Below are 22709 nucleotides of genomic sequence, written 5' to 3' on the forward strand. Positions count from 1 at the left end.
CTCCGGATCTCCTTTACTGTCATCAGTATCAGGCACCCAGGAGAGTGTTGCCTGCTCCCAAGTAACACAGGGAGGAAAGGGGGGTTTACACTATATTCATGAAGTCTGTTGTTTATTTTTCTATACTAGTCATTGTTTAAAGATAGAATTTTGAGAAATAGTTCAGTAGCTCAACCATTTTAGATGTGCTCATTAAAATGCCTTTTAAAATATTTTTATTTTTCATTTATTCTCTTCAGCCTTGTTCACACTTGCAGCAGTATACAGGATATATGTAGTTACATGCAGCAATGACGGGCAGTCTGTGTCCACATGGTGGTGTGTGGCTGCACATGGCAGTGAAAGGCTCTGGCAGCAGGGAAGGCTCCAGGAACTCCCATTGCTCTCCCCCAGCCAGAGCCTTTCACTGTGGCAGGAAAAGGCTCCAGAAGCCAGGAAGCAGCAGAACACTACATTGCAAAAATAGCAGCATAGAAAGGGGAGGCACTTCTTTGGCATGTGGCGAGCCGTGTGGGGTATACGTCCTAGAGTTCTGACATTTCTGTACTTGACTCACCTCAGCAATGCCTCACTGACTTACTGCTATTTATACCTGTGCTGGCTGGGCATGCAGTGTCTGTATTCAATAGGCTGCCCTTACTGTAGACCAGGGGTTGGCAACCTGCAGCATGCGTGCCAAAGGCAGCATGTGAGCCGATTTTTACTGACATGCTGCTGCCAGCCGGGGTCCCGGCCACCGGCCCTACTCAGCCCGCTGCCTGCTTGGGTGAATGGAACCCCAGGCTGGCAGTGGGCTGAGCGGGGCTGGAGGCTGGGACCCTGGCTGGCAGGAGCCAGCAGATGGAACCCCAGACCAGCAGCTGAGCCGCTCAGCCTGTCGCCAGTCTGGGGTTCTGTCCGCTGCCCTGCTGAGCCCGCTGATGGTCTGGAGTTCCGGCTGCTGGCCCCTTGCCAGCTGGGGTCTCAGCTGCCGGCCCGCTCAGCCTGCTGCCAGCCTGGGTGAACGGAACCCCCGGTTGGCAGCGGGCTGAGTGGCAGGAACCGGCGGAACCCAAGACTGTCAGCGGGTGAGTTGGTCTGGGGTTCCGGCTGCCGGCCTCTTGCCAGCTGGGGTCCTGGCCTTCGGCCCTACTCAGCCTGCTGCTGGCCTGGGATACCAGCTGCCAGCCCCGCTTACCTCGCTGCTGGTTTGGGGTTCCAGCCGCCCAGCCCCCTGCCAGCCAATGTCCTGGCCGCTGGTTCCGCTCAGTCCGCTGCCAGTCTGGGGTTCTGTCGGGGGGGCCCCTGTAAATGTAAAATTTATTACTGGCATGCGAAACCTTAAATTAATGAAGACTTGGCACACCACTTCCCAAAGGTTGCCAACCCCTGGTGTAGACATATCTTCTTAATATGAAGAAGTTCATGGTATTTTTTTGTTTTGCTGCCCTCAGCTTTCTTCTTTTACCTTGAAATTTTGTATGGTATAGTCTTCTTTTGTTCCCTTTTCCATTCCTAGTGGAGGTTCTCATTTCTTTGGACCCCAGTGTCTTGTGCATCCACACTTGTTGCCTTTTTTTCTCATATTTCTTCTTCATCAGAGGAATTGTAATCTCAATTAAGAAGTTTGAGATTCCTCAGCCTTCTTTCACATTGGTGAATTTTAATACTTTACATCACCTATTATTCACTAAGTTTCTTAATTCCCCAATATTTGCTTTCTTGAAATCCTTATCTTCTGTGAACTCAGTCTTCAGTGTGTTTATTTCAAGTATACTTTGGTCATTAGTTTCAACACTTCTGTTATTTACTTTCTCAATAGTTTTTCTCCCTCTTAGTAGAAAATTTACCCAGGAAGAGTTTGCATCTGCCAGGATACCATGCTCTTGGCATAATGAAGTTTTTCACTGGAAAAAACTTGGGAATCTTAGTTTTAATTATACTTGTCATTTCTGACTTCTGGGCAGTTGCTTATGCTATCCTGACAGGTTTCAGAGTAGCAGCCGTGTTAGTCTGTATTCGCAAAAAGAAAAGGAGTACTTGTGGCACCTTAGAGACTAACAAATTTATTTGAGCATAAGCTTTCGTGAGCTACAGCTCACTTCATCGGATGCATTTTTGGTGGAAAATACAGAGGGGAGATTGATATACACACACAGAGAACATGAAACAATGGGTTTTATCATACACACTGTAAGGAGAGCGATCACTTAAGATGAGCTATCACCAGCGGGGGGGGGGGAGGGGGGAGGAGGAAAACCTTTCATGGTGACAAGCAAGGTAGGCCATTTCCAGCAGTTAACAAGAACATTTGAGAAACAGTGGGACACCATCATAGGGCCTAATCACATCAGCCACACTATCAGAGGCTCGTTCACCTGCGCATCTACCAATGTGATATATGCCATCATGTGCCAGCAATGCCCCTCTGCCATGTACATTGGTCAAACCGGACAGTCTCTACGTAAAAGAATAAATGGACACAAATCAGACGTCAAGAATTATAACATTCAAAAACCAATCGGAGAACACTTCAATCTCTCCGGTCACTCAATTACAGACCTGAGGGTGGCTGTCCTTCAACAAAAAAGCTTCAAAAACAGACTCCAACGAGAGACTGCTGAATTGGAATTAATTTGCAAACTGGATACAATTAACTTAGGCTTGAATAGAGACTGGGAATGGATGAGTCATTACACAAAGTAAAACTATTTCCCCATGTTATTTCTCCCCCCCCCCCCATCCCACCCGCCACTGTTCCTCAGATATTCTTGTTAACTGCTGGAAATAGCCTACCTTGCTTGTCACCATGAAAGGTTTTCCTCCTTTTCGCCCCTCTGCGGCTGGTGATGGCTCATCTTAAGTGATCACTCTCTTTACAGTGTGTCTGATGTTCTCTGTGTGTGTATATAAATCTCCCCTCTGTATTTTCCACCAAATGCATCCGATGAAGTGAGCTGTAGCTCACGAAAGCTTATGCTCAAATAAATTTGTTAGTCTCTAAGGTGCCACAAGTACTCCTTTTCTTTATGCTATCCTGTGGTCTCTCTTGCGCCCTTGATCCAAGAATTTTTCACTCCCTCTTTGCTCATCTTAGTGCTCTTCCACAGATGCCAATTGCAGTGTCGTTCCCCCACCCCAATTCTCATACCTTTTCTAAAAGTATTTATGCTCTTAGCTGCTTGTTAAGCTCAAATTTGTGAAATCCCAGACAGGTCATTTAAACTCTGTGCTGAAGTTTCCCTATTCTGATATTATTTAGAGAGTAAATTTATCTCCGTAAAGCACTGTGAGATCCTCAAACGTGAAGTGGGGTTTTCTTTGCCAAGCGTGCAGCACACTCCCCCCCACCTCCTTGGTGCTGCTGCTTTTCTTTTTCCCTTTCCTGAAATGATTGATAAGGATAATATCAACATTATGGTTGTGAGAAACTCTCATCAGCTTTGTGATGCCATCTAGGTTATGTCCTCTGTGAAGGAGTTGAATGCTCTGGCTCCCCTTTATACAGCAGGCAGACAAGCCTCAGAAAACACTTATTTTAGAAAAGGCTCAATAGCAAGAACAACCTATTGTCTGTCTCCAACCCCCTCTTTTTTCAGTGTTTCTTTTTCTTTGATAGGTCACTCATTCGCTTGCATTTTTTCACCTTTCAAGGAAAGGGCTCTCTTACCCATACCTGTACTAGTACCTATGTACATATAATTTATTTGGGATATAAGATACCAACTAGTTGTATGGAGCAGGACCAAATATGATATCTTTGTAAAGAATGAATACTCAAAATTGTTAGTTTTAAAAACAAATAGTAATTTTGGGGCCTTTGTAGCATCTACCCTCACAGAGCAGTTGTTTAGTAGGAGTCCTGAGGCTGGTTGTCATTAGGACCAGATTCAGCACTTCAAGAAATTGAAGCCTGGAACATCCTGTTTAATTAAAGAAAAAACCTAGCAGCACATGGGCTGATACACAACGCTGTGGTAGATTGTGGTACAAGGGATGCCATTCACAGAGAGTTGATGGACAGAATAATAGGTACTGTACTGACTTGATGAGCACAAAAAGATTAAGCTGAATATTAGTAACTTCTTCATTCTAACCTAAACCTTATCAACCCTTCCCTATTTTAAGGGAAACCAGTCCATGACAAGTTCTAACATATCACAGGAAATCAGGTCTGAAGTAGAGACATAAACTTCAAACTCCAGCAAATGTGGCATTTTTCTACAGCTCTGGAATGGTTTTCCTCCAACTTCTTCAATCAGCTTTGAGTGATTTCCTTCAAAATCTTGCTGGGGGGGAGAAAATTAGCTCTTATGGTCAGTACCTGAGGGTGAAAAGCTATAGCACAGGAAGAGGAACACAGATCCCTGCAGCCTAAACCTATGCAGGTCCTCTCTCACCTTTGCCTGGTAGCAGCTAGCATTCCTCTCTTGTTCTGCTTTTACCTCTTTCATTCCCCAATCAGGGATGGTTTAGTCAATGTGGCCAAATGTGCAACAAAAAGGGGCCTTACTTCACCAGAGACCATTTGACTAGCATTCACTACACCTGCCCCAGAGCTGCACAGGGTCAGAGAGGAGCTGCTTCATGCTTGTCAGGCTACAGTGATAACAAAGTTCCAGGGGATTCATCTAGGGTGACCGGGTGTCTGTCTTTCGACCAGAACACCTGGTGGAAAAGGGACTCTGGCAGCTCTGATGAGCACTGCGGACTGGGCTGTTAAAAGTCCGGTCAGTAGTGTTGCCCAGCTAAGGCGGGCTAGTCTCTACCTGTTCTGACACTGTTGTGCCCTGGAAGTGGCCAGCAGGTCTGACTCCTAGGCGGGGGGGGGGGCACCATGGGGCTCTGCATGCTACCCCTGCCCTGAGCACCAGCTCTGCACTCTGGCCAATGGGAGCTGGCGGGGTGGTGTTTGGGGGGGAGAGCAGCATGCAGAGCCATCTGCAGGCCTCTGCCTAGGAGCCAGACGTGCTTCTGGGGTACAGTGCAGTCCACGGTGCCAGGACAGGCAAGAAGCTGCCTTAGCACCCTGGCTGTGGCTGACTGGGAGCCGCCAGAGGTAAGCCCATACCCCAACCTCCTGCCCCATCCCAGAGGCCCCTCCCATACCCTGAACTCCTCATCTCTGGCCCCACCTCAGAGCCCTCCCCTCCGCCCCCCATGCCCAGTGAGCGTGGGGGGCAGTGAGCCACGGAGGGAGGGGAGAATGTCGTGAGCGGGGCGGCGGGACCTCAGGGGATGGGTGGGGCGGGCACGTTCGGTTTTGTGCGACGAGAAAGTTGGCAACTCTAGATTCACCGTGTCCCCCCACGTCTGCGTGAGGCACAAGGTAAGATCCCCCCCCCCCAGGGTCTGACTGGATCCTCCATCTGTCCCCGCCACACGCTGGACGGCCCCGAGCGCGGCGCGGCGCGGCACGGCACGGCCCCTGCTCATTCAGGATCCCCCTTGGTCTGGCCGGTGGCGTGGGTCGGGCCCGCTCCCTCAGCAGACGGGGCGACTGTTCTAGACGCTTCGCTCTTTCCGGCCCGGGCTCAGCTGAGGCTCTTCTCTCTTCCTCCCTCCGTCAGGCAGACGGACCCGGCTACCCGCCCGCTGTTAGTACTTCCCCCCACCGCGCCCAGAAACTGCGCACGCGTAGAACCTCACTCGCGGGCCGCCCGGTGTGTGAGCGCGCGACCCCTCCCCAAGGGGCCCGTGGGCAGTCAGGCACATGCGCAGAATGACAAACTAGCGAGTCACAATGGGTAAAGCCTGACTGGGCCAGTGTACGCATGCGCACAATATCTGACCTGCGGCTGTTCCCATCCCTATTCCCCCTTCCTCCTCTCCCCTCCGGAGCGCGTGCGCAAGTCGCCCGCTCAGTGATTCGCGAGGTGCACCACCCCTCCGGAGCCCTGTCGGTTGGCGCATGCGCAGAGCAGTAACGGAGGGGGCGGTCTGGATCGTTCCGTTGGCAGCAGCCGGATTCCTGTCAGCGGCGGCGGCGCCCGATCCTGACAGCGCGTGAAGCCCCTGGCCTAGCCCGGCCCGCAGTGAGCGCGGCGCGCCCCCTCGGCTCCCGGTGTCTCCCCCCACGCCGGGGCGGCGGAGGCAGCAGCGCCCCTCCTCCCGGCGGCCCCCTTGCCCCTGCCGGGCCGCGAAGCTGCGATGCCCTCGGACTTCATCTCTCTGCTCAGCGCCGACCTCGACCTCGAGTCCCCCAAGTCTCTCTACTCCAAGGGTGAGTGCGGGGGGCGGGGCGGGGCTCCGGGCGCGCTCGGCCCCGCGGGACCCGCCGCCGCTTGCCCCAGCGCAGCGGCGGGGCTGCCGAGAACTGGCTCCGGTGCTCGCCCCGCGGCGCCCTCGCTTGGCGGCCGGGCCCGTCCCAGGGAGACCGGCCAGGTGCGGAGCGGGGAGGAGGCTGCCCGCCGCGGGGAGCGGGCGCTGGCATCCCGGGGAAGCCCCAGCCCCCGCTCGGCGCGGAGAGGGCAGCGGGGCTCCGCAGGCGGCATTCCTGGCGCGGACGCGGTATCCTCAAGAATGTGTCCCAACAGGTTGGTGCGCAAGGGACGCGGCAGGCGGCCCGCCGCGATAGCCGCTCTGTGATCCGGCCCGGGGGCAGGGGGGCTGGGCCGAATGCCGCTCTCCCTTGGCGGGGCACAGCTCGGCTGTTGCCTCTGGCTTCCCCCTGCCATTCCGGAGTGTGTCTGGAGGGCACGCAGCCTGGGAGTGGAAACAGCGCTGGAGCTGACATGTTGGATACATGCTGGCCCGGGCAGAGCGTCTTGGTTGTGACTACAAAACAATGGAGAGCGAGGGAATGGAAGCACAGCTGCCTTGGATTTTCATAAAGCTGTTGACTAAATCAGTGAAAGAAATGTTCTTGAATAAACGGAGTCGTTTCAGGGAAAGAGGTGGAATTCTGTCACTGGCTCAGAGTCAAAAACAAAAAGAGTTGAGATACGTGGTTAATTTTCAACATGGCAAGAGAGTTTATGGTACCCAGCGGTTTGAGCTGGGACTAGTATTTACTCTTTTCACTGGGGATTTGCCACCTCCCTGTTCGCTCCCTTTTCCAAAGTTTTCAGATGCTACAGTCTCTTAGGATAGTCAAGATGATGAAAGAATGTATGGAACGTCCCAGCTGTGCTAGGTGAATGAGCAGCCTGATGTCACGTGAAAGTCCATGTTGGCAAACATATGGTAATAAGGAAATGTACAGTGGAAGGAATAATCTGAGCTACATGTACACATAATTGATTGCTAAACTCACTTTTAAATTAAAGATTTGGGTGTTGCTGTGGGCAGCTTAATAAAATATCTGATCATTGTGCAGCAGAGAGATGCAAAATACAACTTTTGTATGTATAATAAAGGGATAGAAAATACTGAGCATATTTTGCTGCTATATATTATGTCCAAGTAAAAAACAAAACAAAAAAAAAACAACAAAAAAACAAAAAAAAAACTATTAAACTGGAGTTAAGGTACCTTAACCAGTACCCAGTTTTTTTAAAGGCCAAAAACATCACAATGATCTTGTTATCCCCAAAACAAAAGTTAAAAACCCAGGAAATTTAGGCCTAAGACCAAACTTAAAAGAAATTCAAACATGTTAAGGTATGGAAATACACAGTTAAGGTACTCAAACAGTTTTAACTCGTCGTGGTGCCATGCAGTAACCGTAGTATTGTGACTAGTAGGTAATAGTGTTTGTAGTACCAGATTAGATTAAAATGATTTTTAGACTTTTAATTCCCCGCCCCACACACACACACACACACACACACACACCCCCCCGGTGTCACTACAGGGTGGTGTTCAGGTTGTTTGGATGCCTTAACTATGTATTCCAGTTTGCCTCAATCCTAGTGAGAACAATAGCAGGTGACAGGCGTTTTGAAAGAGTTCACAGGCTATGTTGCCCTATCTGGGGTTCTCAACCTTTTTCTCTGTGAGGCCCCCCTCGATATGCTATAAAAACTCCAGGGTCTGGTGGGGGGTGGGGCTGGGGCAGGGGCCTTGGGCATAGGTGTAGTTTGACTTCTAGAGTGGGGGAGCAGGTGCCAGTGGGGCTTGAGTCACCTCCACGTGGTGGGGTTTGAAGAATATAGTGGGATAAAGACTTTATAGAACCAGGAGTGAGGGAAAAGAGCTGATTGTCTAGTCAAACTGTCAGTCACCCAGAGAGGGACTTCCCTTCTACTGTGCAAAGGGTTCTGGGTAAAGAAGCCTTCTATAAAACTCTTAGGTCCAGAGGCAGAGTAAGTTGCAGGGCAGGTGAGGAAGGGTCACATGGGGGAAACTGGGCCAGTTACAAGACTTATAGAGTACTTTGAACGAGTAAATGGACTGATGTTATGGAAAAGTATCCATTGTCGTCGTTGTTCTTTAGCTTGTTTTTTTATTACGTAGAATAAATTATTAGCACTCTTTTTGATAAACTTCTCTGAACTGCATCCTGCTGATTTGTTTGGGGAACCTTGCTGCCATGCTCTGCTGCAAAGTTTCTGTTACTTCATTAAGATAATTTAGGACAAAATGGTGTGATACAAGCTGCTAAATTTCTTAAAGGACTCACTTAAATTTAACTTTAACCTATAAAGGGGCCTTTTAAAAAAAAATACAAATTCTCAGAATATTTGTTTTGTTCTTCAAGTGCCATAATTTTCAAGTGGATATATTATATTCTTTATATGTAACAAACTGGTTGAATCTGCTTGAAGTGCAAAACTGTTTTCAACTGAAATACAATATATAGATTGGTGGGCTTCCATAATGTAATTGATATGCCTTCACCGTTAGTTCTGGTAATCATTTCTGAAAAGAGAACAGAACTTGAAAGGGTCTTGAGATGGATGAAATGATGACTAGAAGTATGCGTAAACATTGAAAAGAATGGGGCTATTTAATGTACAAGAGATGAATAAGATTGGGTGTGATATAGGTTTATAAAACAGAGTAGATGAAATATTGATTTAAATACAAATCAAACTTTAAATTTAATATAGGATTATTTAAACAAATATTTGAAATTGACAACCTATATTAATGTGTACATTTATTATATTCTAATATTTTTTTGTATTTGATTAAAAGCAATACAGGTTTGTTGCAAAGTTTTAAAGAAAGTCAGACCACTGAAGTGATGGAAATCACTGAGTATCTTGAACACAGATGCAGAGAATATTTTCTTAACTTCAGTTTATTCAACTTGTTCAAGTCAATAACTAGTTAATTCAAAGTTAAGAAACTAATTGCTAGTTGAAAAATTAGGAAAGCTCCTTTCTCTTACAATCGCTGAATAAATGCTTTGTATGAGAGGATGAGAATCACTATGTTTCAAGTCTTGAAGGCCATGGTGACCAGAAACAATCAGTCCAATTTCTAACTACAAATAATATCTCCTTCTGTTTAATAAATCAGTTGTTTTGTATCTAAAAATATGTTTCGACAGACTTTTTTCTTATGGATCTAGCACACTTAAGGTAGTTTTTAATTGAATTTGAATTTCTGTCCATATCCAACTTGACAAAAATCTCAAATAAAAAAATTAATCGTTTAGTAAAAAGTTAAGCTATGCTGCTTAAATGTGTATAGCTATTGTGTATCCTTCTTGTTAGAAAAAAGAAGCACTAAATTTAGTGTAAAGACTATATTTAATTGCAAATCAGCATGTTTTAATGGTTACCATCCAATTAGAATTAACCTATCTTTAAAAAATAACTTGTGCAAATGCAAATTGTGATAAAATTGATTATTTAAGTATAGATTTCTGCTTCCTGATTTAAATCATGATTAAAATTGGTGATTTAAATCACTTAGATCTAACTTAATCAACCCTGTTTATAAAACAATAATATAAAGAAGATATGAGGGTTTCATTTTTATGCTTTATCATACTATAAGAACAAAGGGACATTCAGTTAAATTAAAAGGCAACACATTTAAAACTATAAAAGAAAATACTTCTACACTGTGAATAATTAATCTGAGGACGTAATTGCCCCTTGTTATCCTTGAGGCCGTTAGGTGGGTACAGAAAAGTACTAATGTTTATGTGGAAAATCAGAACATCCATCATTATATTATATTCCTTGTATTTTTCTTCTGTCTAACCTCTTGTGATTTAGTGCATAAAGTAAAAACTGAGAGTTAGGAAAAAAACTCTGGACACAGTGAGAATGGCCAAAAATTGAGGCATCTACGTGTGTGTGTGTGTGTGTGTGTGTGTGGGCAGGCTAGGGAGTATTGAAAGGATGGGATTTTATATAATTGCTATACTGTTGTTGAGAAGTGTAGTCATCATGCAGATCAGAGCCCCTCTACCAATCTCTACTCTACTTGCGCTACATTGATGACATCTTCATCATCTGGACCCATGGAAAAGAAGCCCGTGAGGAATTCCACCATGATTTCAACAATTTCCATCCCACCATCAACCTCAGCCTGGACCAGTCTACACAAGAGATCCACTTCCTGGACACTACGGTGCTAATAAGCGATGGTCACATAAACACCACCCTATATTGGAAACCTACTGACCGCTATTCCTACCTACATGCCTCTAGCTTTCATCCAGATCATACCACACGATCCATTGTCTACAGCCAAGCTCTACGATATAACCGCATTTGCTCCAACCTCTCAGACAGAGACAAACACCTAGAAGATCTCTATCATGCATTCCTACAACTACAATACTCACCTGCTGAAGTGAAGAAACAGATTGACAGAGCCAGAAGAGTACCCAGAAGTCACCTACTACAGGACAGGCCCAACAAAGAAAACAACAGAACGCCACTAGCCATCACCTTCAGCCCCCAACTAAAACCTCTCCAACACATCATCAAGGATCTACAACCTATCCTGAAGGACGAGCCATCACTCTCACAGATCTTGGGAGACAGTCCAGTCCTTGCTTACAGACAGCCCCCCAACCTGAAGCAAATACTCACCAGCAACCACACAACAGAACCACTAACCCAGGAACCTATCCTTGCAACAAAGCCCGTTGCCAACTCTGCCCACATATCTATTCAGGGGACACCATCATAGGGCCTAATCACATCAGCCACGCTATCAGAGGCTCGTTCACCTGCACATCTACCAATGTGATATATGCCATCATGTGCCAGCAATGCCCCTCTGCCATGTACATTGGTCAAACTGGACAGTCTCTACGTAAAAGAATGAATGGACACAAATCAGACGTCAAGAATTATAACATTCAAAAACCAGTTGGAGAACACTTCAATCTCTCTGGTCACTCGATCACAGACCTAAGGGTGGCTATCCTTCAACAAAAAAGCTTCAAAAACAGACTCCAACGAGAGACTGCTGAATTGGAATTAATTTGCAAACTGGATACAATTAATTTAGGCTTGAATAGAGACCGGGAATGGATGAGTCATTACACAAAGTAAAACTATTTCCCCATGTTATTTCTCCCCCCCCACCCCACTGTTCCTCAGATGTTCTTGTTAACTGCTGGAAATAGCCTACCTTGCTTGTCACCATGAAAGGTTTTCCTCCTCCCCCCCTCTCCCCCGCTGGTGGTAGCTTATCTTAAGTGATCACTCTCCTTACAGTGTGTATGATAAAACCCATTGTTTCATGTTCTCTGTGTGTGTATATCAATCTCCCCTCTGTATTTTCCACCAAAAATGCATCCGATGAAGTGAGCTGTAGCTCACGAAAGCTTATGCTCAAATAAATTTGTTAGTCTCTAAGGTGCCACAAGTACTCCTTTTCTTTTTGCGAATACAGACTAACACGGCTGCTACTCTGAAACCTCTACCAATTGGATTGTATAAATTTGTGTTCATTTATGAGTCTATTTAAAACTATACAATATCCCTGCACTCTGACACAATTACAGTGTAGTATAATAACCATCTCATAGAATATTGACTATTAATATTTGTACAATGTTTGGAAGTAAAAGGACCATATGAATCATAAATATTTGACCATATTAGTTTCTATGTAATTAAGTTTACTTCCAAACCATAGGAAAAATAATCAGAATTCAAGCAGTAGGATATAAGTACACTTGTTTAAACATTCAAAATGGGCAACAATATAGAAATATCTATATGGCGGTATTGCTGTTGGAACAATGAGTTTGTCTGCCTGAGTTACATTTTACATGACTTTATCAAACAAAGTCAAATGGTTGGTTTGATGCTTCTGATGTAAAAACACTAAGTGCATAATTGAAATGATGGATAAAACTGTTTCATAGACTGTCTTAATAATTTTAAAAGCTTGATATGGATTAGTGGAAGCCTAAATGAACAATGAAAATGACTTCTCTTTGTTCAAGATGCTGTAATACATGTCAATCTTTGTACTGATTAATAGTTTCTACTATATCTGTCTCAGTTTGAGTTATCTCATTTACATACATTTTTATAAATAGATTTTATTCAGCTTTTGGAAGAGAATATCCTTTCTGTAAAGATAGTATCATGACTGAATTCTTAGGTTTTAAGCTTCCAGTGCATGACTGGAACTCCCAAAGATAAAAGAAACAAATGCCTGAGATGTTTTTAAAATCATGTCTATGGTGCCCATTTCCATATTATCTTGAGTATGTGGTTGTTAGAACCAAGCAAAAAAACGTTCAAGGTCTAATGTCTGGAAACCATTGCAAAAAATGATGCCAGATAGCCTCAAAAACAAATAAAAAAAAAAAAAAAAAAACCCAAACCACAACCCATGGCAAAAGAAACAAAAAGATGCATGTTGTTTGTACATAGATCATTAAAACCATGCACTGATAATATATCTAAAGAAAATAATAATGGGTCCAACTCCAGACTTTGCAGAACACCATCCTCAAGATAAAACAACAAGAATTTTGTCATACAAAGGTAAATTAGCAATCTAAGAGACAAATCACTGGTGCACATACTCTTGAAAACCTAGAGGTTAGTTGTCCTGTGGTTGGTAGATTCAAGTGCTGTTTTCCATACTAAAAAAATTAAATGATAAACTATTCATTTTAACCACTAGAAAGGCCACTAAATACCATGAGTGAAACAGTTTGTCGAATGATAGGCCCTAAATCCAAACTGATTAGTATCCACTAATTTAGTTAATCCTTTCATTTCAACGATTTGCAGAAATATTAAACCACTTAACAAAATTATGTGCCATATTCTGCTTACCTATGCTTGTACAATGCCATGAAGTCAGGTTTTCCACTGGTTCAAGCAACAGTAGGACTTTTGTATTTTATCTCTCTTTTATTAAATTTCCTTATGTAGTTGAGTTATTCTAAAAGTTACAAATCCAGTATAACTCTAAAAATGCATTTTGTAGGATGTATTTATGCTGCCTTTAAGAAGTAATGTATTAATATACTAAATAGCTCTCTTGTAGTGGGAGTATTGTATAGGTGCACATGACATGTTTTCTTTCCCTATTTAAAGATTCGGTGACTTCATAATCATTTTGATGTTTGTTAGAGAATTGTTGGTACAGAAAGACCTCTCTCCTATCTATCTATCTATCTATCTATCTATCTATCTATCTATCTATCTATCTATCTATCAAATAAAAATTTCTAATAAGCATTTTAGCATTTTACCTAGAGCCTTTTCATACTCCAGGTATTTCAGTGCTTTAACTTCTTAGCATATGCACAACGTACCTCAGGTGGCACATGACCAGGAGTCATCACCAAATTTGGTCCGCTGTTTGGATCATTAGCTTCCCCGGCCCAGGCTGGGTACTGATGGAGAGCATGACATCAATGCTGATCCATGCTAAAATGAGTTAAATCCCAGTAATACGGTGACTACACAGTCAAAGAGAACTAGAGTGCCCATTTTATGTTTACTTACAACTTTGGATATTAAAATTTGTGTTGAGAAGAGAAAAGTTGGGGAGGATATTGCAATTATCAATTTGTTTGATCCTCATCACTATAGTATCTGAGCATCTCCTAATTATTTAGGAATAGAAATAATAAAAATAATACTCTGATTTATATTTTTAGTTTTTCTTAGGAACATAGAAGGAAGGAGTTATAATACTGTGTCAGACCCATGGTCCATTTAGTTCAGTATCCTGTCTCTAACAGTAGTGCTTCTGATGAATGTGCAAGAAAATCTGCACTAGGCAAAGATTAGGTAATCTGGCCTTTCTGAAGGTCTTCTCCTAACAGATAATAGTTAGAGATTGTCTTAATTCCTGAAATATCCCTTTCAAAAATTCTTGGCACTATAACTCTTGATATTTTTGCTATCCGTATGAATGTCTAATTCCACTTTGAATCTTGCTAGGTTCTTTGTCTCTCTGACATTCTGTGAGAAGGAGTTCCACAATCTAATCTAAGTGTGTAAAAGGTATTTCTTTTAATTAGTTTTGAATTTGCCACCTCTCAATTTCTTATTGACTGTTTCTGTGCTCTTGTGTTGAGACAGAGAACAGAAGCTCCAGATCTTCCTTCTTTATACATTTATTATTTTGTCTACTTTGTGTCACCTCTTATTCATCTCCTTTCTAAGGCTCTTGTTTGCTTTCTAGTTTGTATGTCTCAATGTGAAGAAACTGAGGGAAAGCTAAGCTGAATAAATGAGTTTTGTATTTAGTTCTGAAAGTTGTTAGTTCCATAGTCATTCCTATCTTTTGCTGGGTTGAATTCTGTTGTACAGGTTCAGTTCCTGGGAAATATCTGTCTCCTCCTCTCATGAACCTCCTCCTATTGATCGATAGTTCTGTTTTTCAGATGAAGTGTAGCTGTTGTGGGAGGTCATAGTCAGAGAGAAATGTGACCTTCCAGGTAGCAAGGACCAGTCCCATGAAAGGATTTGAATATCAGAACAGAAACCTTGTATAATTAAAGCTGAACTCTCTTCAGGTTGACTCTGTATAAGGGAAGCCAGCACAAAGAACAGCACACCAGAGTGATATGTTCACAGTAACCTGTCTTGCTGCAGTGCTTTGTGGCAATTGAACCTTTTCCAGGGTGTGTAACTTGACTCATGAATATGAGCAGCAATAAATAATCAAGCCTGGAGTCATGAGTGTGTGATGCCCGGTGTATGTTTGATAGGTTGGGGTTTAATTTTCTGCTCAGTTGGCACTCACTTCTGTTTAACTTTGTGCTGTGTATCCAGTAGCACTGAGGAGTCCCAAAGGATCCAAAGGTTGAGGGTTGATTTATCAGTCTGAGAGTAGATGCCCTCAAATATTGTGGGTATTATAGAGGAGGGAAGTGCTTTCTTCTTCCTACTAGGTTCATCTTTACCCTCTGCTCTTCACTCAGGTGTTTAGGATTGTGTTTCTTTTTATGTAAAGAAAATGTAGAACAAGATGATGTCCGTTTACTGCTGGCATTTCATCCTAAATTTTCTCACTGTCTCACTGGCTTTCCCAACAGCTTCATATAGATGTTGAATAATGTGGGATAGAGAATTGATTCTTGTGGGACTCTGCAGTTGAAGGTTTCACAGATAGACGATCATTTTATGGAACTTTTCCTCTATGATTAATCTGAGAGGAAGAACCTGAGTCATTTCAGATCCTTTCTGTTCAGTGCTACAACTCCTTGGAAGAAGGACAGGAATATTTGGTGATCAATAAAACTAAATGTAGCAGCAAAGTCCACTGGGGTATATATGAATGTATTTTCCTTGTCTCTAGGCAGGAGCAGATAGTCCACCAGAATAATATGTTTCAGAGTAGCAGCCATGATAGTCTGTATTTGCAAAAAAGAAAAGGAGTACTTGTGGCACCTTAGAGACTAACAAATTTATTTGAGCATAAGCTTTCGTGAGCTCACGATGCATCCAATGAAGTGAGCTGTAGCTCACGAAAGCTTATGTTCAAATAAATTTGTTATTCTCTAAGGTGCCACAAGTATTCCTTTTCTTTTTTTCAGAATAATATGCTGTCTCAGTGCCATATCCTAATGTGAAACCTGAATGATAGAAATTCAGCATACTGGTAAATAACAGATGGGTCTGGTTACTGTCTTTTGCTAGTTTCTTGATTAACTTAGAAAATGGGAGGTTAAATGTTGGACTGTAGTGATTGAAATGTCTAGTGCAATCCAGTTGGGGCAGGTCAATCTTGTGAGGCGGCCCTGATTGCTGTCAATTCTTTCATGACTACTGCTTGTGTCATAAGGCTAAATTCTTGAAAGGAAGGGTATTGTGTCTATGGTTTTGCCCTTGGCTTGGTTTTGTTGGCCTTTGGTGTCATTCCAAAACCAGGTGATTTACTCTGTGAAATAAGATAACTCCTCACATCTGGAGATGCTTTATTCTTGGGTTGAGTAGAAGCAGTTAGGGATTTTAAAGTGATTTATGGTTTGGGAAGGTTCTTCAGGATATGATTTCCTGCCTTTGTGGCAGAGGAAATAAAGAGAGGCCCTACACCTCCCTTACTCTCAAAGAGTATCTTCTGGTCTTTAACTTCATCTGGACCAGCAGCAGAAATCTTTTGTTTTGTCTCACATGAATGAGAGCATCTTCTTCCCAAGATGACGCTGCAGAATCAGTATTCTGTGTGAATATAACAGCTGATTTGAGACTTTAAAACAGACCTAGAAGTGAAAATACTTTCAAGAAAGCTGTCTGTAAGTGAAAAGCAGTATTTTCAAAATAACTTCATTCTGTAAAGTTGGCATTATATGTTAATCTTTTGTCAATATGCAAACTTATTTTAGGTATTAATATGCATGGTGGTTTAAGCCTTTACTTCATAGATATAAACAAAGTTTACATTTAGTGGTAGAAGAAGGATTGCAACTTGCTGATAATGTGGCAGTAAGCCAAAAACTGTTACTGGAGCGTGTCTATATTGGCTGTAACTATAGAAACTCTAAACCTGATCGAGTTGCAGGTACTCTCTTTGGCTTTACGTTTGTTCATTACCTTTCTGATTAAATTAATGAAGACATAGTATTAGACAGCTATTGTCAATAATAAATTCATTAGTTGGCCTCGAAGAGGTGATGTATGTTGACTTACTAAATAAAAGTTTCAACAGCTTTTTGGGTACCATCACAACAGTGACTATGGTTGAGCAGAAAGCTATAATAGCATTTTTTTGTTTTAAATTACAGGGATGCTGCCAATTTAGTTGAGGCTTGAAATCTAGATTTTAATTTAAGCAGAGAGGACTTACAAAACTCTAATAGAAATGGAACTTTAAAAATAAAAAAGTTTGACTGTGAATACTTTCCTGCAGTGAGGCTTAAAAGTGAAATTGACCAGTTCAGTTTCATTGTCCATTTTAAGTGAAAAGCAAATAGATTTCTTTTTTTTTAAAAAATTACCAATTATTCTGATTTAACTCCCCTGTAATAATGTAGTAAAACACAACTAAGGTTACCTTTAACACAACTAGAGTTTATACAAAAAGTTAATTTTCTATAAAAGTTCATGTGTATTCTTTTTCAGTAGGAAATATTCATAGCTAGATAACTAGGTTTGAATAAATAAGGTAGGAATGCATCCGGGAGCAGCGTGGGGCCTGCGGCGCCACAGGGGTGGCAGCCCTATGGGCTGGATCCAAAGCCCTGATGGACCAGATCCAGCCCGCGGGCTGTAGTTTGCCCACCCCTTGTGTGGACCCTTGTATCCTCAGGGGCTTCTCCACCTACCCTGCTGAAGGATAGACATCTGCCATGGTTGCCTCATTAGGGATTGGTAGAGGAGCCCAGGTCCACTCTTTCCACCAGGCTCTGATCTAGGACCCAGTAGTAGGCAGCTAGTCCCTGCACATTGGGATGCTATCCAGCTGCGTCCCAGAATTGCTTCCTCTCAGTGCCTCTCTTCCCCTAGGGTAAAGAACTGAAACACAAAAATAAAGTTTCTGAGTGTCAAAAGTCACCAGTCCCTCCTTTGCAGGCTCATTCACTATCACCAAGCTTCAGACAACAAGAGCTCCTGTAGTGCTCCTTCCCTAGGAGTTCAGAAGGCTGATCAGTTACCTTCTCTGCCTACAATTTAGCTTCTCTGTTTCCCTTTTTAAGCTCTCCCTCTAGCTTTTGCATGCTTGGTCAGGCAGGGCTCCTTAACCCCTTCTTCTCTAGCATGGGGGGTTTCTATACCCCATCATAGGTCCCTGGCAAATCAGGCTTCCTAAGCAGGCCTCCTTTGCTTTCTCCTCAGAGGCTATAAACAGCATAATTGTCACCACTATGTAGTACTATACAGCTTTTCGCTTTCTTCAGCGCTGTGTCAGGATTGGGTGCAGGCTCACCGCTGAGTCCGTGTGGGGGAATTGCACAGTGATCTCCCACCTCTGTGCAGCCAATGGCTTGTGTTCTCCACTGCCGTACTGGAGCTTCCACCTTTATTTGACAAATACAATTTGCAGAATTTTTCAGTATTGTGGGCAGAATTTTTAATTTTTTTGGCACAGAATGCCCTCAGGAGTAATCACACTGATCTTGAATTGAAATTCAGGTCTGGCTTAAGGCTATATGGTAACGTCTGATTCTAATGGACAAACAGTAAAAAGCTAAAATAGTTGTCATTTCCCAAAACCCCTTACATCAACAACTTGTCTTAACAATGTATGTTTCAGGTGTAATGTGTAGAAACTGCCCAATGGTGGTACACTATAAATATGTATGGATGATTAGTGTTCTGTATTATAAATCTACCATCACAAAATATACTTAATATTAATGTTTTACATAATACATTATGTAGTGTTTATTACCTATCTTTTTCATTTGGATGCAGTCAGTCCATCCATCAGTTATTCATGCAGTGAACATTGAGGTCACAATGTTGTTGTTTTCTAAATAATTCAAAAATCTTTCAGCTCACTTACAAAGTTTTAAGATAATACAATAAATTTCTCTTGGTTTTCAAAACAGGAGTAGAGTTAAAAGGCTGTCTTTTGCTTTTTAAGTGAACATGAGCGAGATGGGCAGTAATTCACAGTTTGCTTTTAATATCCAGACCATGCAGACAAGTTGAAACATGCCAAGGAAACATTTAGAGAGTAGGGTGAAATCTCTCATATTGGGGGTGAGCTTTGCATCTCAAGAATGCGTGTGTGGAAATAGAGCTCTGCTCAGAGGCTTTCTTAAAATGCATTTATCTTTTTAGTTGCTTGCTACATTATTCTCCCTGCCAAAATTGTAGGCCACATTACTGTGCCAGCAATTAAAAACTGAGTGCCAAAGGGAGAGGGGGAAAAAAAAAGCACCCATTTCTTTAGTCTGCAGTCCCTTCAGAACTGACCTGTTGTGTTGGTACCACCTTGTCTAGAGGTCTGCACAGCAAATACAGACAAACAAATCAGTAGTAGTTCTGGTAGTACTACATTGCAGGTAAGTGATAAACTGCAAATTTGAATAGTATCTATTTATATTATGGCAATTTCTATGATACTTTGCCTTGGACTCCTGGTCCATTAAGTCCAGATTCCTGTTTTACAGTGGCCAGCACCAATTACTTTTCGTAAAATCCAATTTAACCATTCTCTTAAAGCTAATATATAAACTAAATTGCTGCATTCTTTGGAACAGGGACTTTGTCTTCCTATATTGTTAGGGAAAGTACCTGGCACATTTTGGACACTACTGCACTCTAAATAACAGTAATCTGAATTGACACAGTATATCTTGTTTCAATCCTAATTTCTCCTCTACTTTTGGAAATTGACTCATTGCAGACACTTGTTAGCAATGGGTACCTCTGAAATTGTGTAAAAAAAACAATTTCAAGAATTTCATTGCCGTCAGCTGTTTTAGAAACTGTGATTGAGATCTGGTTCTGCCAGATGGCAGTGCTTGGGTGCACAGGTGATAGGTGTTTTAGCTAGTATACACAGAGGTAATGTGAATTGGAAAAGGTAATGGAAAACAAGGCTTCTATTTGAATGAAAATAGAGCTGGCAAACACTACTTTAGTACAACTACTCAGCATATGTGCAGTTGTATTTGCTCTTTGAGTCAGCCAAATGGGAAGAATTTATTCACTTTAACAATATCTTTGATCAGCTCCAATGGCAGGTCTTTTTGCTGGAGCTAATCCCCTAACTAATTCTTTCATGTAATATAACTTGCCCTTTGAAAATTTAGCAGCTCTTGAAAAATTTGAGCCAGTTGATCTTTTCATAACACTTGTTTTAATGGAGAAAACCAGACCCATTACTTGTACAGTAGACCCATACCATCTAAAGATTAGCTTGTTCAACAAGCATTGCTGTTGGGTGGGTTGGGTACTTTTACTTACCTTTAATTTACAGCATTTTTGATGTTACATATGCTAATTAATGTGATGTTACTGTTTTGTGGACACAGTGTTGAACGGTGTGAGTTTTCTGCTACTTTTCAACTTGGGGCCAGGGTTCTTTGTTGCTATTGGATGAAGAGGTATAGCATCAGTATCGATGTAGACCACTGACATATTAACGCCATTGGGCAAAGTCTTCTCAGCACTGTCCCACAGTGATCTTGTCACTGCAAGTTAGTCTCTCTGGTCCACTTTATGCACACCACTGCCCAAGGGTCAAGTGGTTGACAGTCACTAGTGCAAGAACTACTGCGCACACTGTGGTACTCAGTTTTGCACTACTTTTAAAGCAAATTGCTTCACTGTCTGTGGATATTTTTAAATTTAAATCATTGCCATCATGCTCAAAGCAAACCATCCTGTGAACTTGCTCCTAGCTGGTGAGAAGCTAGTTTTTGGGACTGGTATTGATTCAGGGAAGGGGAGAGATCTAAGGTTAGCTGAGCAAAGTGATATGCAGTACCCTGCTGTTTGACCAGGTGGCCACATGAACTGGCAGAACAGTAAGCAATGCCATGAAAAAAATCAAGAGACTTAAGGTGCAGTACAATTAGGCCAGGGACACCAATAGTTAGTCCAGCTCCAGATGGAAAACCTCTTCATTTTCTGAGGAGCTGGCCCAAAATCTGGTAACTTTGCCTTCCATGTATCTGGAATTGCTGTCGCAGTACAGAAGTGCCTTGTGACCTCATGGTGATGGAAGGATGATGAAGAAAAACAACCCTGGGAGTTTGGGTGGACCAGGCAGTACTCATTAAGGCGTAAATTGGATAGGCTTCTAACTAGGGTCCCAGACCTAGAGTTGCAATTACATCACAGTCTCATTTCAAAAATGTTTGGTTTTTTTTCATGGTTAGAAAGCAAAACTTAAATGTGAATTGAGTGTAAGTTATATGGAATCATCTGCCTGAGTTTGCAGGTAGCCTCAGACAATAATTCTGAGACACATGACCTCCCCCATCCATCTATGGAGTATTAACTTTAAGATCTGCTAATCTGAGGGCCTCCCCACCAACACCACCCCAACAAAGGACTCTCTGTGTCTCAGAGGAAGAGTGCAGTGAGTCTGGTTTATTCACCCACCCGGATACCCTTGCGTCTGGATTGTAAGCGGTTGCTGTTACTCCTGTTTCTCAGGCTGTTGGTTGGGGGAAGAGGACTGCTGCCGCCCTCCTGATAGGGCAGTGAGAAGGGATCCTTTGTTGTTCCCCTGGCTTCTTTGAGATTAGAAAGGGATTCCATGTCACTGCCACTCCAAGTGGTAGATGGAGCCACGGGGGGGCCCCATGTTGTAGTATGCCTTGGGCTCCAAATTCCCTTAACTTGGCCCTGGGACTAGGGAGTCATGGAACTCTGCTAGAAAAGCTGGACGTGTTGCCAGGATTTCAGAGTCTGTTAACAGGGATCCAGAGATGACAACTGTTTAGTAGTAGGATGACAACGGTTTGGTAGGAGGAGGCAGGGTCTTAAGATGAGTGTCACTCTGTAGCATGTTTATAGTTTTTATTATAAAATATACTAGTGAGGACTGATGTTGCATGCTCAGTGGCTAGGAGAAAAGTTTTCTGATTTTTACTAATGTCTCCTTCAGTATCGTGTAAAAGAGCAGATATAGCTTCTTCGTGAAGGTAGCAATGTCACTACCTCTGCCCCTTCCCTTGGACATAAGTGCTGCTGAAGATAGTGTCACCATTTAGTTCCTTCCATGATACTGGTAAATTCTTCCTACTTTTAGCTGCTCTCTTCCATTATGGGGAAAATGGCTATTTCAGTTTGCACAGTGGCTTCCTGATGCATTCCATGTGGCTAGACTTAAAATGACAGAGAAGCAGGGAAAATTTTCTAACAGTAAATCCAAACATTGTAAATAAGAGAAGATTTTGGCAATATGTTTAATTCATTTATACTATATTGTATCTATCACACCAGATATTAGTGTGGGACATCATCATAGCATCTAGTGCTTATTTCTCTGAAATCACAGACAATTTTTCTGTTAATGTTGTTGTGCACTAAAGCAAATTCCTTCTGTCTTTTTATAATGCCTTAGTGTTAAGCAGATGTAGTATTCAAATTGGTGTGCCGCTAACACATTCTTGGGTAATGGGGCATAATATTTAACTTATGGAGTTATCTGTTAATCATTGCACTTATTTACCCCAATCTCATGGAATCATGTCCAAATGTCTTTTTCAATAATTGAAGTATTGTGAATCTCAAGCATTCATAATCATGAATCAGCCCTCCCCCTACAAATCAGAAGCTATTAAATAAATTGTATTTATTTGCCTTCTAGTTTTTTGAGCCTTTAGGATTAATATTTTCAAGCTTTTCCTGCTCCTATGTAGACTATGGGTATGTCTACACAGCAATTTAAGTCAAGGTCTCAGCCTGGGCTCAAGCCAAATTCCCATTGCATTCATACTGCAAATGTGCTAACCTAGGTCTCAGCCCCAAGGTCCCAGGACCCTG

At 42.6% G+C, this 22709-nt stretch overlaps 1 protein-coding gene and 1 long non-coding RNA gene across 5 annotated transcripts in view; one reads left to right on the forward strand and one right to left on the reverse strand.

Annotated features, from left to right (window-relative positions):
- Positions 1-1868, reverse strand: part of LOC122456326 — a 28450-nt gene extending 26582 nt beyond the window's left edge. The window contains exon 1 of the long non-coding RNA XR_006275188.1: positions 1178-1868. This is a non-coding gene — a long non-coding RNA (uncharacterized LOC122456326). The remainder of the gene's footprint in view (positions 1-1177) is intronic.
- Positions 1-22709, forward strand: part of NFAT5 (nuclear factor of activated T cells 5) — a 162069-nt gene that overhangs the window by 3183 nt on the left and 136177 nt on the right. Inside the window, exon 1 of one of the 4 annotated variants that reach the window (XM_043495160.1) lies at positions 5235-5308. The exons of 1 other annotated variant lie outside the window; for it this stretch is intronic. Coding sequence is in view for 1 of the 3 variants with exons in the window: in XM_038368777.2 (XP_038224705.1) it covers positions 6130-6202 (73 nt within the window). In the remaining 2 variants the exon portion in view is untranslated. Of the gene's footprint in view, positions 1-5234; positions 5309-5806; positions 6516-22709 lie in introns of those variants that run through there. 2 more of the 4 variants (XM_038368777.2, XM_043495158.1) reach the window with 2 other exon arrangements.

Source organism: Dermochelys coriacea, chromosome 12 (genome assembly GCF_009764565.3).
Source record: "Dermochelys coriacea isolate rDerCor1 chromosome 12, rDerCor1.pri.v4, whole genome shotgun sequence".
Classification (NCBI taxonomy): domain Eukaryota; kingdom Metazoa; phylum Chordata; order Testudines; family Dermochelyidae; genus Dermochelys; species Dermochelys coriacea.